This window comes from Dreissena polymorpha, chromosome 10 (assembly GCF_020536995.1).
Source record: "Dreissena polymorpha isolate Duluth1 chromosome 10, UMN_Dpol_1.0, whole genome shotgun sequence".
NCBI lineage: Eukaryota > Metazoa > Mollusca > Bivalvia > Myida > Dreissenidae > Dreissena > Dreissena polymorpha.
Genome location: NC_068364.1, coordinates 53,551,805 through 53,567,786, shown reverse-complemented (window position 1 = coordinate 53,567,786; position 15,982 = coordinate 53,551,805). Strand labels below are relative to the sequence as shown.

Below are 15,982 nucleotides of genomic sequence, written 5' to 3'. Positions count from 1 at the left end.
TAACGATTAAATAAACTATAAATTTATATCGACATAATTAAATAAAAAGGGATGCTGCATTTAGCAATGACCACATACTCGTTATAACTTTTAACAGAAAGCCGTCCAGGTCCTCCTGTAGTTTGAAATGCAAATGTATATATTTATAAATTGTTTCTCGATCGGTAACCGTCTTATCGGAGAGGCTAAAAACACAGTGTATGACCAAACAAATAGTTACCACGAACCATCATAATAATGTTTAGACATTAGAAACAGGGTACGTGCCGTATGCCAACAGGATCATAATAAACAGCCATCGACATAAATTTTAAGTTGATAGAAATATACGGCTTGGCAATCAAAGACAGCTACCATTTGTGCGCACAATTTTCAATTTTACATCACATTGTCTAACGATATCACAAGGTTCCGTTTCTCAGCAACCAGCTATAAATCATAGCGATTGAATAAGCATGCTGATTGAGTATTTCTCCTTGATTCTCTGTCCATGCACTCTGTGTGCATACGCACCGTACGAAAGCTATCGATTGCCTAACATGTACAAACATCTCATAACAGATTTGAAAAAACCGCGATGGTTATCGTGCGTCTGAATTTTTTAGCGTTTAGTGCTATGCGATATTCCGCCAACCTTTTCTCTCACAGATCTCGATGAACTGTTGACTTAGGAATTACAACAATAACCTTGACGGTGAAGCTTACGCGTTTAAAAGGACCTGTTTACAACGTGCCGTAATAAACATGTCTTAACAATTTGTCACAAATTAAACAAATTAAAAAAACATTGTAAAGTAGGGCGCAAGATAACAACAAAGAAGCAGACTCGTTAGGAATAATAATCATTTAAATGTGATAGCATTACAAACGCGAAACACATAAATAGTTTGGAATATACCCGTTTTTCTATAAAGCATCATACACCACATGGATCACGTATATCGAAAATAAAATGAACGCTTTGACATAACAGCCCACATGACCATATTGTAGACGTAATAGGCTTTTCTTCTACGAGAGAAAGTTCCGTTTCCCTTTGTTTCATTCTTAAATTATATTTTCGTTATTAAAATGAAGCCTTACAGTGCCGTTACATCAAGCCATTGAAATCATTTCCAGACTCTCTTTTAAACATTTCAAAAAGTGTTACCAAGTCAAATAAAAATCACGCAAAAAACAACATCATTGTGTCATGGAAATAAAGCGTAACCGTGTTTTGGAACGTATTCATTCGTAAAGGACTTACTGCATTATGTCATGGAAATACATATATTGTAATATGAAGTGATACTATTGTACCATAGGCTGTCCAAAAAGAACGTGACTGTATTCTGGCATACATAAATTTGTAAAGCATTTGCCAGTATTTTGTCATGTTGTACATGTAATTAGATAGTTACAGTATACTATCATGGATATATTCATTTTGCACGTGGCTCTGTATTTAACTAGACAGACAGTATTATGTCGTGTATATGTTCAAACAGAACGAGACAACATTCTGTCATTGAAACATTCTGTCATTGAAAAATATTAATTGCACGAGGCAGTTGGATTTATAAATGCAGATAGCACTATGACCACACAATCATACATTACAGAGTTAGTTAAATATATTTCCAACCGATTCGGGTTCTTGGAGCATTGGTAAATACAACTAATTTCTCAGGCACGAAAAAGATGTGGCTCGCATCTAAATATACGATACATCACATGAATATACGAAATGAATGATTCTTTAACTTTGACAGTTGCCTACCTTAACGCATACTACTGTAAATAGTGTAGATAATGCACGTGGTTCTGTTAATGGTGACCTTAGTAACGGGATGTCAAAACTGAGTTTGATATGACCCTAGTAACGGGATGTCCAAAAAGGAGTTAGATATGACCCTAGTTACGGGGTATTAAAAAGATATGATGAATAATTTGCAAAACTATTTGTCTACGATAAGTTTTTAAAATTTAATAGTATGAAGTTTTAATGGTATAACACAAACATTTATATCATAATAGTAGAATTTATGCTCTGAAAGTTGAATATTGTCTTGTTCTTTCCTGTGCGACATGAAACACTTAAAGATTATGCTAACTATTTGTGTAAGCTTTTTGCATTTACGAATACACTCTCTATCAACAAATACGTGATAAAGTATAAAATACATCACTCATTGTAACAGCACGGAGGGCCGAGTTGTCTAAGTGTTAGACTTTTACTCCAGGGGTCAGTGGTTCGAACCAAATTTAGGGTTACTTTCCTTTTTTTCTTTCTTTAAATGATTTTTTTTTTACTTGAGCTTTTTAGATCAAATGTGTACATTTATCAATTTAAAGCATTAAATTCAATAACATACATATTGCTTAGTTGTTAATATAGATTTTAGTTCAATGTCCAAACATGCTTTACGGATAATATCGTTACTAGATGAATATCGTATTTGATTGCTCTCTACATACCTCCTAAAATAAACCATAACTAAGACATACTAAGACCTGTTTACAATATGGTATAAACATACGCATGAGAGTTTGAATTATGGAATATTGATAACGTCACAATGGCTAGCGAAGTCAAACACAAGACAAATTTTGTCAATATCGGTTTTATCTCCGATCCGTGATTGCATTAATATCTTCTGTACTGCTTAACCGACACCCATCATATTTGATTAATATCCTTATTGAAATGCCAGATGAGAGTTTACATTGTGTCAAGTGGGAATAACAGAACAAAACACTATACGATAAGCGACCTGGCTATTAATAAAACTTTAGCGGACATTCCAGTTTATGTCCAAATATGAATAAATTATTATCCGATTGACAACATTTCTCTGAAGATATTAAAACTGAATATTTCGCACCAAGCATTGGTGCCAAGATATCTACGTATTGAATTTCAAATGAAAATATGCAAAATATGTATGTCAAGATATTCAAGAATTACACATCAAAAACTGATTTCGAGAATAATTGTTAAAACAACAGTTGAATCAACTGCTAAAAAGATGAGCAACATTTCAACTTCATATATTATCATCAAAATACCATTATGTACAAAAGTAACCTATAAACAAAGGTCGCTGTGTTTTTTTTCAGCACAAGCATTGCTTCGGTTACCCCAATAAACATGATTTTATTTGATGATAAACATGCCATTTTAGTTAACATTGATCCTAATATAGCGTTTAGCAGCAGTGTTTATGCACAGAAAACCTCAACCAGCGAATGAGTCGTGTTCTGAGAAAACTGGGCATAATGCATGTGCGTAAAGTGTCGTCCCAGATTAGCGTGTGCATTCCGCACAGGCGTATCATGGATGACACTTTCCGCTTGTATGACATTTTTCGTTTAAATGAAGTCTCCTCTTAGCAAAAATCCAATTAAGGCGGAAAGTGTCGTCCCTAATTAGCCTGTGCGAACTGCACACGCTAATCTTGGACGACACTTTACGCACATGCATTGAGCCCAGTTTTCTCAGAACACGATTCAAATGATGTAGATGTTCCCCGCCGAGGAATTCACGGCATAAATGTATTGATTAGGTGTCGCGCTCATTTGACCTCGCGGTTCCACGTAAGAGCTTGTTGGTAAAAGACATGGTATACATCGATATGATGCCTATATCCAATAAACATTATCCTTACCGTAGGCCAAATTCCCATATAATTGATAACGATGCAAAATCGATGAAACGGTACGGACAGGTATACGTAATTGTCACTGAGTTGTCATGGTTAAAGGCAAATGCATCCAATTGTTGTGTATTACACACTGCTTTTGCTTGGTACTTGTATATAGGATGTACACATATGACAGGTAAATAACATGCTCTTTGAATCTTAGGAAAGCATACTTAAAAATAGCACATAACAAGACATGTGTACATACGGCACGTATTTCCACACATTCTAAAATATTACCTTTGACCTCTAGTTGTGACCTTACCCTTTGAAGTTGGGATACGGCTGATACACGCAAAACGCCGACTACTGCTAAATGCAAGTTCCAATTTCAAGTGCGGCGGACAAGTGTGGATTCTATAATGGCAAAACAATTGAAAACCAAATGCTCATCTTTCCAAATCTAAACCATTCATAAGCTCGGTTAGAAAAAATATGGAGATCATGTTCTTACTCCCCACAAAAACCACAAAGTGGATGTTATTATATCAATGTTAAATTGGAATGGCCGGTCCAGTGCATTCAGCGACAGTTGACAGCAAAAATAATACATACAGAGGAATGCGTACTTTTGTTAAATGGTACATACTCTGCACAAGACCGGGTTGCCAATGAGAAACATCAGAAAGACAAAGACGGCAACTATGGCGATTATGATAATGTTATTTATGATTGAGATGTTATATATGGTGATATATACATAATTATAATGCATGAAAGAGTACATTGCCAGAGACGATGACAATAATGATGACGATCATGATGAACACTGTGCTGATTTGAGTGATTTTGTCGATAAGAAACATGTCAGTAAAGGGGACATTGAAGACAATATGAATTGGGTCATTATAATAGTTGTGAATGTTTATTATGCACAAATCACTGATATGATTATGGTTCTGTACTTTATATCATAGTGAATTACAAAATAATCGTATATGTTATCTATTTTAAGGAACTGGTGGGTACAACCCAAGAGAAAAGGAACTGGCGAGGCATCATCATTGCAATGTTGGTAATCTTGAGCGTCATCGCCTTGATAGTTACTGCAACCATTCTGGTCACACCGAGTAAGAATTATTAAGTACATTGTATAAATAAAAATATTAAAAATTGTATGTCATTTTCATACTATCAGTTGACTGGATTCGGGCTCGTATTCACCAACCCTATTCTTATACATTAAAATGAATAAAAAATACTTAGATTCCGGAGAACATTCTCAATTCTGATATGAATAGGACATCAATAGTTCCTATTTGAAATACACAATGTCCATAACAGCTTATGTGTTGTTAAAGGTGATGAATTCCAAGTTTTACGCAAAATTGAAGCAACTCTTTAATATGTTCATTAAACGAATATTCTGTATTCTTATTCTTAAGTCGAAGATATGTCTAAGAATTGTTTGGTGAATATCGAAGCCGATTGCATCAGGTCACGTTTAGATAGCCTTTTAATAGCCAATCTGATGGGCACTATCAAAAGTAGTACATATACTTTTCTGTACAATCGGTAAGGATAAACGCCAAGCGCCTTTGTACAAATTGATATGAGCATCGCTGTGTGTGCAGTCCGCACAGGCTATTCGGGGACGACACTTTCCAATTATATTGTCTTTATCGTGTAAAGGGAGATCATTCTTTGTGAAATCCAGTTTAGGCGTAATGTGTCGTCCCTGATTAGCCTGTGCGGACGGTATAGGCTAATCCGGGACGACACTTTACGACTATGCATTTAAACCCCTTTTTCACAGAGTACGGCCAATATGTAACACTTGCTTGAAGAAAGGGCACCTACGAATCAACTAAATAGTAAATTGAACTTGACCTCTTATGTTATGTCCTCATAATGTTACTACGACAAATCTTTTTTGTGATTTGTTTGGAGTTAAAGTTAACGAAGTTGGCTTGTCGCCGCGCCAGCAGTTGTCGTTGGTTGATATGTTTGTGTTATTTGTATTGAAAAGCCATCACTGATATTTTATAAGCAAAGTACAAAATCGAGTTGTCTGATCACGACATTTATATCACGACATCTATATTTACAAATAAATATCACACACTTTGCACTGCTTTTCATGCAATGTATCTAAAAGGTTCAATATCACCCTGTATATATATAGCATACCAGGTAAGTGTTGATCACAGATACCTTTTTTCAAAGAATCTAAGAGGACCGCAACTACGTTCTTTTGCAAGTGGTTAAGGCTTTTGTCCCCCAAAAACAGACTTAACCGTATTTAAGAAGTACTTGTTAAACTATAAATCTCACCACGTGCCTTTTTTTCCTGCATAAATGTAGAAAGTAATGAAAAGAACATGGTTGAAGACCACACAGAACATATAATGGCTTCATGAAAATAAGCAAAAAGACGTCATTACTGCGCGTATTAGATGTACTTTTACGTTGTTCAATACACCGAAATTAAACAAATTATTTATACTGTAAAGGGACATTTTCACTGATTTTGGCATGTATTGAAGTTTTTTAATTGAATGCTTTATATTTATTAATGTATTCATTGGATCTAAAACTATCCAGTATAAAATAAAGAATAAACTTTTAAAAAAGAGAAACAAGTAACCCTGGAGTAAAAGTCTACAACTAAGACCACTCGGCCATCCGTGTTCATAAAATGAAGTTGTATTTTATACTTTATATAAGAAATCCTCGTTGTATCACAAAATATAACGACAGCAACATAACTAACCAAATTATTGAATCGTTTCGCGTTGCAACACTTTATAATTTTAGGATTTTAAAATCGCCAAAAGATGCATATAATGGATATTTTAGAGCATGGTAAATGTTCAGTATAACTGATTCCTCACAAGTATCTTAACTAAAACGAAGATTTGTGAATCTTAAACAACACTTTTTAATTGTGTCAATTTACCAAAACGTGAAAAAGCCCCTTTAATAATGCGTGCATGAGGATGGGTAAATCGCTAATAATGTATACATTTTACAACAAATACAATATGCTTCGATTCACCGATAGACTCCGTTGTAAATAACTTATATTGTTAACAGAGACAGTGGATGAGATCGTAAAGAAGAAGCTAGACTTTAGAGGATTCATCAAAGGCGAATATGAACCAAAAACATTCAATCCTATTATTATTAAAGGTAAGATTGCGTCTTTTAAATTGAACATTTCTTGTTGGTCGCCATAATTAAATTTATCGTTATCTTACGAAATCTCCCATTTTCATTCTTTTTTATGTGTGTTTGATTGTCTGTTATTGCTTTAAGTGCATTATGTGTTGCCTTGTTGTTTGGGAATTTTGTGTTAACGATAAATTAAAAAAAACACATCTACAAGGTCTTTCATATGCTGGTACAGGGCGTGATACATACGGAATATTACGCTAGTCAATTGTTCCAAGAGTTTGTATCACTCGAGTGGCTTGTGTGATGGCGTATCCGTGATGCGAAATAGAACAAGCCACGAGAGTGATACAAACACTTGGAACAATTGACTAGCGTAATATTCCTTTTATTATGTACAACAACTAACAAAAACAGTTAACAAATGTATTTTTTATTATAACAAAACTGACAAAACAATGACTTAAACGGTACGCCATAGTTTATTTAAGACGCGTATGAATACAGTTTATGTAAATTAACGTTTAAACATTCGAACCGGGAAAACACAGGTTTCCGACACGCTTACCTTAAGGCCATCGTTAGTCCAATTTTTATAACAATTAAGTTGACAATTTTAATCCGATGTTTATAACAAAAACGTTTACACGATATGCACTTCCACTTCTATCTTCCATGTCTTTATCGAAACTTAGTTTAAACCACACTATTTTATTGTATTCCTATCGAAATATACATTTATGCTTGATAAACACACACTCCAAAATACGTTTTAACACATAGTTTACTGTTAAAAAATACCACGTCCAACATGTCCTTACAGAGTTTAGATAAAACTATTGTGTTTTGTCACAGAAATGACGTCACACGATGTACTACGTAATATATTTTGTAATTTAAAATATTTCTATTTTCGGTACGTGTAATGTGACGTCATTAAATGGGTCGAAGTAGTCCGGCTAGTATGGTAATACGGAATTGGAAACAGCGAGTTGCGTAATACGGGATTTTTTTATTTCAACGATTGATACAACCTGTATTTTGTTAAAAGCATTAAACAGGTATATAATAAAATATATTACAATGTCAAAATGTCGTGAAGATAACGTCATATCATGTATGACGTCATAACGTCAATAAATATTTAATGAAATTTCATTGGGGTTTAAATACATAAATATAATGTTGTTTGATAACCTAGCTGAAATATTGTATAAAAATAGATTATAAAATGAAAATAATTTAAATTTGGTTCATAATATGAACATTCATCTAAATGTTTACTAAACGGCATAAATTATTATGCCTTGTTGATGGTTCTCGCATTTGTTACTTACGGGCAGATCGCCTATTTCTAAGCTTACCGCCAGTTTGGCCTAAATACTTTTTTTGCATTCATTTCATACTAATGCATAAATCACATTTGAATATCACATGACATATTAGTTTTTATTTTGCACTTTGCTATTAAAATCAAAAGAATTCACTTCAATAATATAACCACAAAGGGCGCATCTAGGGTCATTACATTTGATACTCTTGGTTTTTGAGATGAAAAGAAAGATTTGGTTAACTGACGCTACAGACGTTTTAAGTTAGGTGGCTGTCGCTTACATTTTATTATCTTTTGATCTGAAATTATTTTATTCATAGCCGGGTCCGTTTTTTTTCAATAAAGAATTGTTTGGCGTATTAAAAAATATATATGAGAGCATGTTGTTCTTTTCACGTTTACGACAAGTGATAAGTTTCGTACAGTGCCTTTTTCTGAAAGGATACAGTGCAATATGTGCAATATATATTATTAATAAAAGCTTCAATCAGTGTCCCGTACGGAAAACAACTGATGTGAGAAAACATCACGCATATCATTCAGTTTAAACAAAAGCTGGTAGTGCATCTTGATGGAGATTAGAGGTGCTGTGCGATCCTTGGTCGGGATGTAATAAATGCTTGGTATACATGGATTGACGTATAAAGAGAAAAATTCAACCAAATGTAATGGTCATCAAATAACTGCCATTCATGTCCAAAACTGTAATACGTTGTCTTATAAAATAAAAACTGTAAATATTCGATATGTATTACAGTATCAAGATGCTCCAACATTTACAATAAGTTTTATTTTCGGTAGTTATATATATTTATATAAGAGACGTCAAAAGACATAGGCATGTAATCAAGCATACTAGACAACTTTTAATCTAATACGTTTTAATTCTGGTCTTTTGCAATATCAATCTTTTAACAGACACGATGGCTAATGTTTACGCTTAAATGCTCATAGAATTTCATAAGAGCTTACTTTACTTATATTGCATATGTGTCGGTCGCCTTCACTGGTGTAAATATAATACAAGTCTTAAGTAATTAGAATGCGTAATTGTTTTAAATTATTAACGATGCTTCCATTAGCTTTTCACTAGACAATATGAGAAAAGTCGCGTCGCTAATATCAGAACACCCATTACTGTTCGTCTAATTTATATACAAAAACTTTTGAGTTCAGGTCGAGTATGAAAATAAACAGTTTGTCACTTTCATACTCAGATAGTTTGTATTAACATGGCGATTCAGTACCAAAAAGTCTTCTCCAATAAAGACGCGAGACCTACTTGATACGCAAAACTTACAAACGTAATTGTTTAATGCACATTCACAGACATTTATTTACAGGAAACGGCGTGTTTCCGAAATTAACCTTAGCGGGCTGTAAGCGTGTTTTTAAAGCTGCAGACGCATGTAGTGGTTCTTATTTGTATGTTTACCTGTATTTGTGTTATGATTATGTATTGCTGTTATAGGCGAGGATGCATTTTTGTATCGATCCAGAGATGGCGGTGTTCACAAGTATGATTGCAAGGCAAACATAACGCAGCCTTTGTTTGATAATTCGTCATTCGTAAGTAACCTAACGTTAATTTTTATTTTAAGTTTGAGAACACTGAAACTCAAAAAACCTTATTAGGAGAACAATTGTTCAGACAACATGTAAGTTAAGTGATCAATATCCTTTACAGTGCATGACACTACATAAATACAGTAATGAACATCACAAAGATTAAAGTTGTGGCCACTGACTCAAAACGTTCCTTGCAAATCATAAATATTTAGCAAGTTGAAATACGTGTTAACCATCAAACGTTGTCGCGAAGGAAAACATAACACAAGAATGTAAATAATCATAAGCACATCTAATCGCTATTGAATTTGACATATTTAGCAAATATTAGTTTGATTGTGAATACATATAGTCCGAATTGTTATAACAATTTACCCATTCACTCACGACAGCACACTCTCCCACTCGGCTGCATACTTACTTACTTACTATTTCAGTCACTCACTCACTCGCTAGCACACACACAAACACACACACCCTTTCTAACTCGCTCACACAGGCAGTCAGTCACTCACATACGCACGCACTCGCACACTAACACACACTCAATCACTCACTTAATAATTTACTCACGCATTGACTTAGTCGCTCACTCACTCACTCAATCTTACTATATCGACCTCATTATTGCTAACTTTCGCTCCCTCTTTTTATGATGATATATCCTTCTACATTCCTTTAATTCCGTGAAATTAACGTATACATATTCTTTTTAGAGAGTATTGAATACAGACCAGTTCAGCATATCCGCCGATGGGATGTTCGCCCTTTTTCAGTATAACATTTATCAGGTGAGTTGTGTGAGATTATCTTATACCTTAATTTAAAGCTATTTACCAAATATGCTATATATTCATAGTTTAATTGGGTTAACCATGTAGCTAAATGGCCTTTTATATACATGTGCTTTATTGTAGTTTTGACCATCCATTATACATATAGCTGTTGACCTTTTTCTAAAAAATGTGTTTTATGATTGGATGATAAGAATCACTTTAAAAGAGTTTTAACATATGAAATCACTTGGCAACCAAAATACGTATCTTCGTACCATGTAAATCATATTTATTGCAGGTTTACCAATATTGAACATTATCATGTTTATTGCAGGTTTACAGACATTCAACATTATCATGTTAATTGCAGGTTCACCGACATTCCACATTATCATGTTTATTGCAGGTTTACCGACATTCAACATTATCCAAGTATAAAGTCGTCAATATATCCACGAAGTAAGACGAGTTGTATCCTTTTACTAAACGCGTTTGCTATAAGACATTTAGTGATAATGCCATGGTCAAAATATAAATATAGTTATATATTCTTTTATTAATATAAAATAGCTGATATATTCAAATGCAGCCCTTTTTTTACATGTTTACGCCAAAGTTATAACATGTAAATAGTAACGGATACAGCATTAAGAAGTCAAAGTAAATCTTGTTGACTAAATATGAGATTAAGTAGCTGAGGATGAGGTGTTTGTGTAATTGTTATTGGTGGTTTTGGATTTGTAATTACAATCAACAAGCTTCGTTCAACATCAAGCAATTTGGTAACAAGTAAATCAACATTAAAGTATATTTTGCATAATAAGTCCATAAAACATGAAAGTAAATATAACTTTAGGTTTTACATTGATTGAAGTTGAATGTACACAAAATTGTCATCTGTTTTGTCTGTGTATTCTAGGGATAAACGTAATCCTAACGCAATGTGATGCTTGATATATAAAGATGGCACGGTGCAAACGTGTTAGGCTCTATAACATAAGTGTAATTTACATTTAGAAATAAATATTTAAAATATATCTACAACATTGCATTTTTTTCAATGTTTAATACGTCAATATTACTTTTGAAGACGATCACATAGCCTTGTCGGGGTCCATGGAGACCAGTTTCAGTCGGTGCGTTGGTCCCCGGTCGGGCATAGTTTGGTAAGAAGTATGCTGAGTTTTGCGTCACTTAACCGTGTAAATACACAACACAACACAACAGAAAGCCAATACAAATAAAATATAATTTAGTAGATATATTTTGAAATTAACAACTAATTTTAATTGTCTTTGCATATTCATGTTCTGTTGGATTTGTTTAACAAGTACTAAATCGATATATTTAATTCCGATTCGCAAAGCCAGTCATGCATTTCATTAATTTGCACTTCTGCAGGTATTCCTTTATTTGAGACAATTTAATAAAGTAGTTCTTACAAACAAATATATCAATACACATTTGTTTACGTCATAATGTTTTTTTTTGTTCAATACGTAGCGCTTTATACTACCAATTTTACTTCCATTATGCGCTGAGACTCATATTTTCATTCAACATGTCGCTTCTACTTTTACTGGTATATACATTAGCTTTGTTATCCAGGTCATCTTCGATTATATGCTTTAGTTTTATGACCCAGGTGTTCGTGCAATACAACGACCTTAACTGTACGCGTAAGTGCTCTGACCCAGCTATTGATTAAATTCAACGACTTGTACTATACGCGTTAGTTTCTTGACCCAGGTATTGATTTAATACAACAACATATACAATATGCGTCAGTTTTCTGACCCAGGTATTAATTCAATACAACGACCTGTACTATACGCGTTAGTTGTGTGACCCAGGTCATTACAACGTTAGTACTGAATCTATATACGTAAGTTTTCTGACCCAGGTGTTCGTGCAATACAACGACCTTTACTATATGCGGGACCCAACACGCAGAGATGTCATCCAGTTCACATTTGATGGCTTTGAAGACATCGAGAGAATCTTCAACGGCGTCCCAGATTGGGTTTATGAGGGTACAGTTAGTTTGTATTGAACATAAGGAACTTATATGACGAAATTGAATTTGAAACGCATGCATATATTGAAAGTTCGATGGTAATATGGTATAACAATTATTTGGGTTTAATGCATACACTGCTTGTGAATAAGCTGGATAAACAGTATAGCAACTAACTTGGAATTGGAATGATTGAAGAAGAAAGAACACTAGTAAATGTTAAGTCATTCAAAATCATAAGATAGTGTATGTAAATATTTACAAATGTTTTATGATATGATATATTGGTTTCAATAAATTGTTATGCACGTAACGGAATGAATACGTAATTGACTTTTGATTCCTTTTTATTGTGATTACTATTGTAGCACAAATGTTTAAAATATGTATTCAAAGCTTAACAGCTTAGTTACCAAATATGTTTTTTCGTGCATATCAACCAAACTTTATATTATATAGAAATGATAAAACTAGTGAAAGGTTATATCTCTCAGAAATCAATGTAACGTATGAGTTTCATTCACATATTTCTCCACCGTGTTACTCTTAAGTATATCGAGGATGGGGCACATTTATTTCACATATATATTCACCAATTCATTATGTCTGAATTACAAGTAGCCTAGCATTGAAGGATTAAAATCATTTGAGGTATGGAGTTTTTGCTTGCAGAGGAAATACTGCGTTCCAATTCGGCCTTCTGGTTCTCTCCCGACGGCTCGTATATCCTTTACGCCTCTTTTGACGACAGAGATGTGATGACGTACGATATTGCGATGTATGACGTCACTGGTGACGAGTTCGGCAGAACTGAACATCTTGCTTATCCGAAGGTGAGGTTTTTCGAAATGTGAAACAATATATGTTAAACAAGACTATTGCCAAGCAATAAAGGTCCCCTACCGGCTCCACCATTGTCAGAAATTCCATCATTGTCAGATATTTATTGTTTTTAATTTATATATTTGTGTCCATAGCAACCCTAATTTTTTACCTAGGAACAAAATGAAATGACGTGCATAATATCCATATTGCCATCTATCAATTTGTCAAGTTTCATGAAAAAATATGAACAACTTTTAAAGTTATCACAGGATCCAGAAAACTACCATTTTCAGCAGTATTTCTAGTATATTTGTTGCCATAGCAACCATAATTCTTGACGTAGAAACAAATTAAATGACGTGCATAATGTCCATATTGCCATCTATCCATGTTTCAAGTTTCATGAAAAAAATATGAAGAACCTTTAAAGTTATCGCAGGATCCAGAAAAGCGTGACAGACAGACAGACAGACAGACAGACAGACTCACAGACTCTCAGACGCACAGAGCGAAAACCATAAGTGCCCTCCAGTGAAACCGGTAGGGGACAAAAAATAAGTTTGCGGTTTGGACGAATACAGCTTAAATCGTTTGGTTGGCTTTCAAGTTTTGTGTTTGTACCAGTTTTATCAATATTTCAATATCAGCCAATAATGTTCTTTAGTTAAACGATACAAATTAGTCCCAACTAATCAATTGTTCAAATCAAGAATCACATTTATATCAATAATTATTCTTTGTTGTTTATTTGATTCCGAATACTTAACATTAACTTACGTTATTGTTATAGCAACTGACTGTACACAGAATAGTATTAGCAATTTACCGTTTAATAAGTGGCACTTAAGACAAATCTACATAGTACCGTGTAACATTTCGTATCACATGCCGTATACATTATTGTGAGCATTCAGTATTTAGGGCTTTGTTTTCAGCCAGGAACGCCAAATCCGAAGGTAGTGCTAAAGGTCGTCCATTTAATTTCTAACACAACATCAACGATTCCAGTTCCAAGTGAGATCAAAAACATGTAAATATTATTAATCATGTTAATAAGATTTATCGTGCCTATACAAGCTAATGCCTCAATAAGTTGCCTTCAAATGTTAGAATAGACCATGCTGTTTAAGTTATACTGTTGTTGTTTTGTTCAAACAGTTAAAGTCTCTATAACGCTCAAAATCAACGAAAATTTCGTTAAGTATTTCGTAAAATAAAGTTAACACCTTAACAATCAGTGTTCCTTATAGCAATAGCCAAAATTTCAACGCTAGATGTGGTATGATTACATACATTTATGTAGATACAAAACGCTCGTTTGTATTTATTTGTGGCCACAACTTATTCCCGCGAATATATATATTCATACGACACAAGCACACCATTTTAGTGTTCATGTGTCGTATGAATAGATAAACAACACAATGATAAAAACGAGCATTTTGTTTCTACAAACATCTTTTTTACAAGACCACATCTGACGTTGAAATTTCGGCAATTGCCATAAGGAACACTGATTTTTAATTGGTTAAGTTTATTTTACGAACAATTGTACGAAATTTTCGTTGATTTTTAATAGTAATGTTACTTTAATAAACGGATTAAAAATATGTTTATAACATTACATATGTTGATTAAGCAATGCTGCGTGTCAGTTGAAAAACGAATCACCATTGCATCGTTAAAATAGTCTTCACTAGATGGAGTGAGATTCGGAATAACGGTTATTAAATCATTACAAATTGACATGGCAAGTTACCACTTAACCAAAAAAGCACAAAATACGGACATGACGTTATAATCGCGTGTGGTACTCAGTCACGTATCTACGTGTCCTATATTGTATTTTTATGCAAATCCAAGTACATTACATGCCATAATAAAAGCGTCTTGTTTTCAGCGATTACTACTTCACTTCGGTCACGTGGCAGGATGAAAGTCATGTGCTGGTCACGTGGATGAATCGTGCGCAGAACATGTCAATTTTGTCACTATGCGAAGCTAATGAAGCATCGTGCAAAACGGTAGTTTATTACATGTTAGCCCTAGCTCTTACTGAAAACATGTTTTATATATGTCATTTACAACTTTCTCTTACAGCCACTACGTGTGTGACAAAGAGTATGTAGAAAAAGCTATGTTGCTTAATTTAGGAAAAAACGCCGTAAAAGAATATATAAAAACACGTTTGAAATGATAATATACGAGCTCAAAGCTTATAATTGCGCATCCTCTGGATTTTCTATTAATTGATGTATGGGTTTCAATGTGCACTTATTTGTTATTTTTCAACTCGACTTGGCTTCAAACATTCATGAAAAGGCTTTCAGAAATACTTCGGTCATAAAGTAACAAAATACACGTTAATGAACTTGGGCGTATTGAATATAATCTGTTAAATATAATTTACATATTTGCTGTCTAAACTGTGTTTACGTATACAATGTTATTATTGCCGACTACGGAATAGTTGCTTCTTTGCCGCTACATTCACAAAGAACTTTCAGATATGAATAAACGATATTCATGTTTGCAATCAAGCATAAAACGGAAACGATTTAACGTCGTTGGAAATATGATCGAATCGCTCTAGTTTGATTAAAAAAGGTCAATGGCGGTATTGTATTTTTAAATGAGTTATCTTTATTATATATCCTTGATGAGT

General features: G+C 33.8%; 1 protein-coding gene across 1 annotated transcript in view; it reads left to right on the top strand.

Annotated features, from left to right (window-relative positions):
* Nucleotides 1-15,982, top strand: part of LOC127847434 (dipeptidyl peptidase 4-like) — a 52,332-nt gene that overhangs the window by 22,325 nt on the left and 14,025 nt on the right. Inside the window, exons 2-11 of the mRNA XM_052379342.1 lie at nt 4,639-4,753; nt 6,720-6,815; nt 9,602-9,699; nt 10,416-10,490; nt 10,882-10,934; nt 11,566-11,641; nt 12,379-12,508; nt 13,165-13,325; nt 14,253-14,347; nt 15,218-15,341. Of these exons, the coding sequence (XP_052235302.1) occupies nt 4,639-4,753; nt 6,720-6,815; nt 9,602-9,699; nt 10,416-10,490; nt 10,882-10,934; nt 11,566-11,641; nt 12,379-12,508; nt 13,165-13,325; nt 14,253-14,347; nt 15,218-15,341 (1,023 nt within the window). The remainder of the gene's footprint in view (nt 1-4,638; nt 4,754-6,719; nt 6,816-9,601; nt 9,700-10,415; nt 10,491-10,881; nt 10,935-11,565; nt 11,642-12,378; nt 12,509-13,164; nt 13,326-14,252; nt 14,348-15,217; nt 15,342-15,982) is intronic.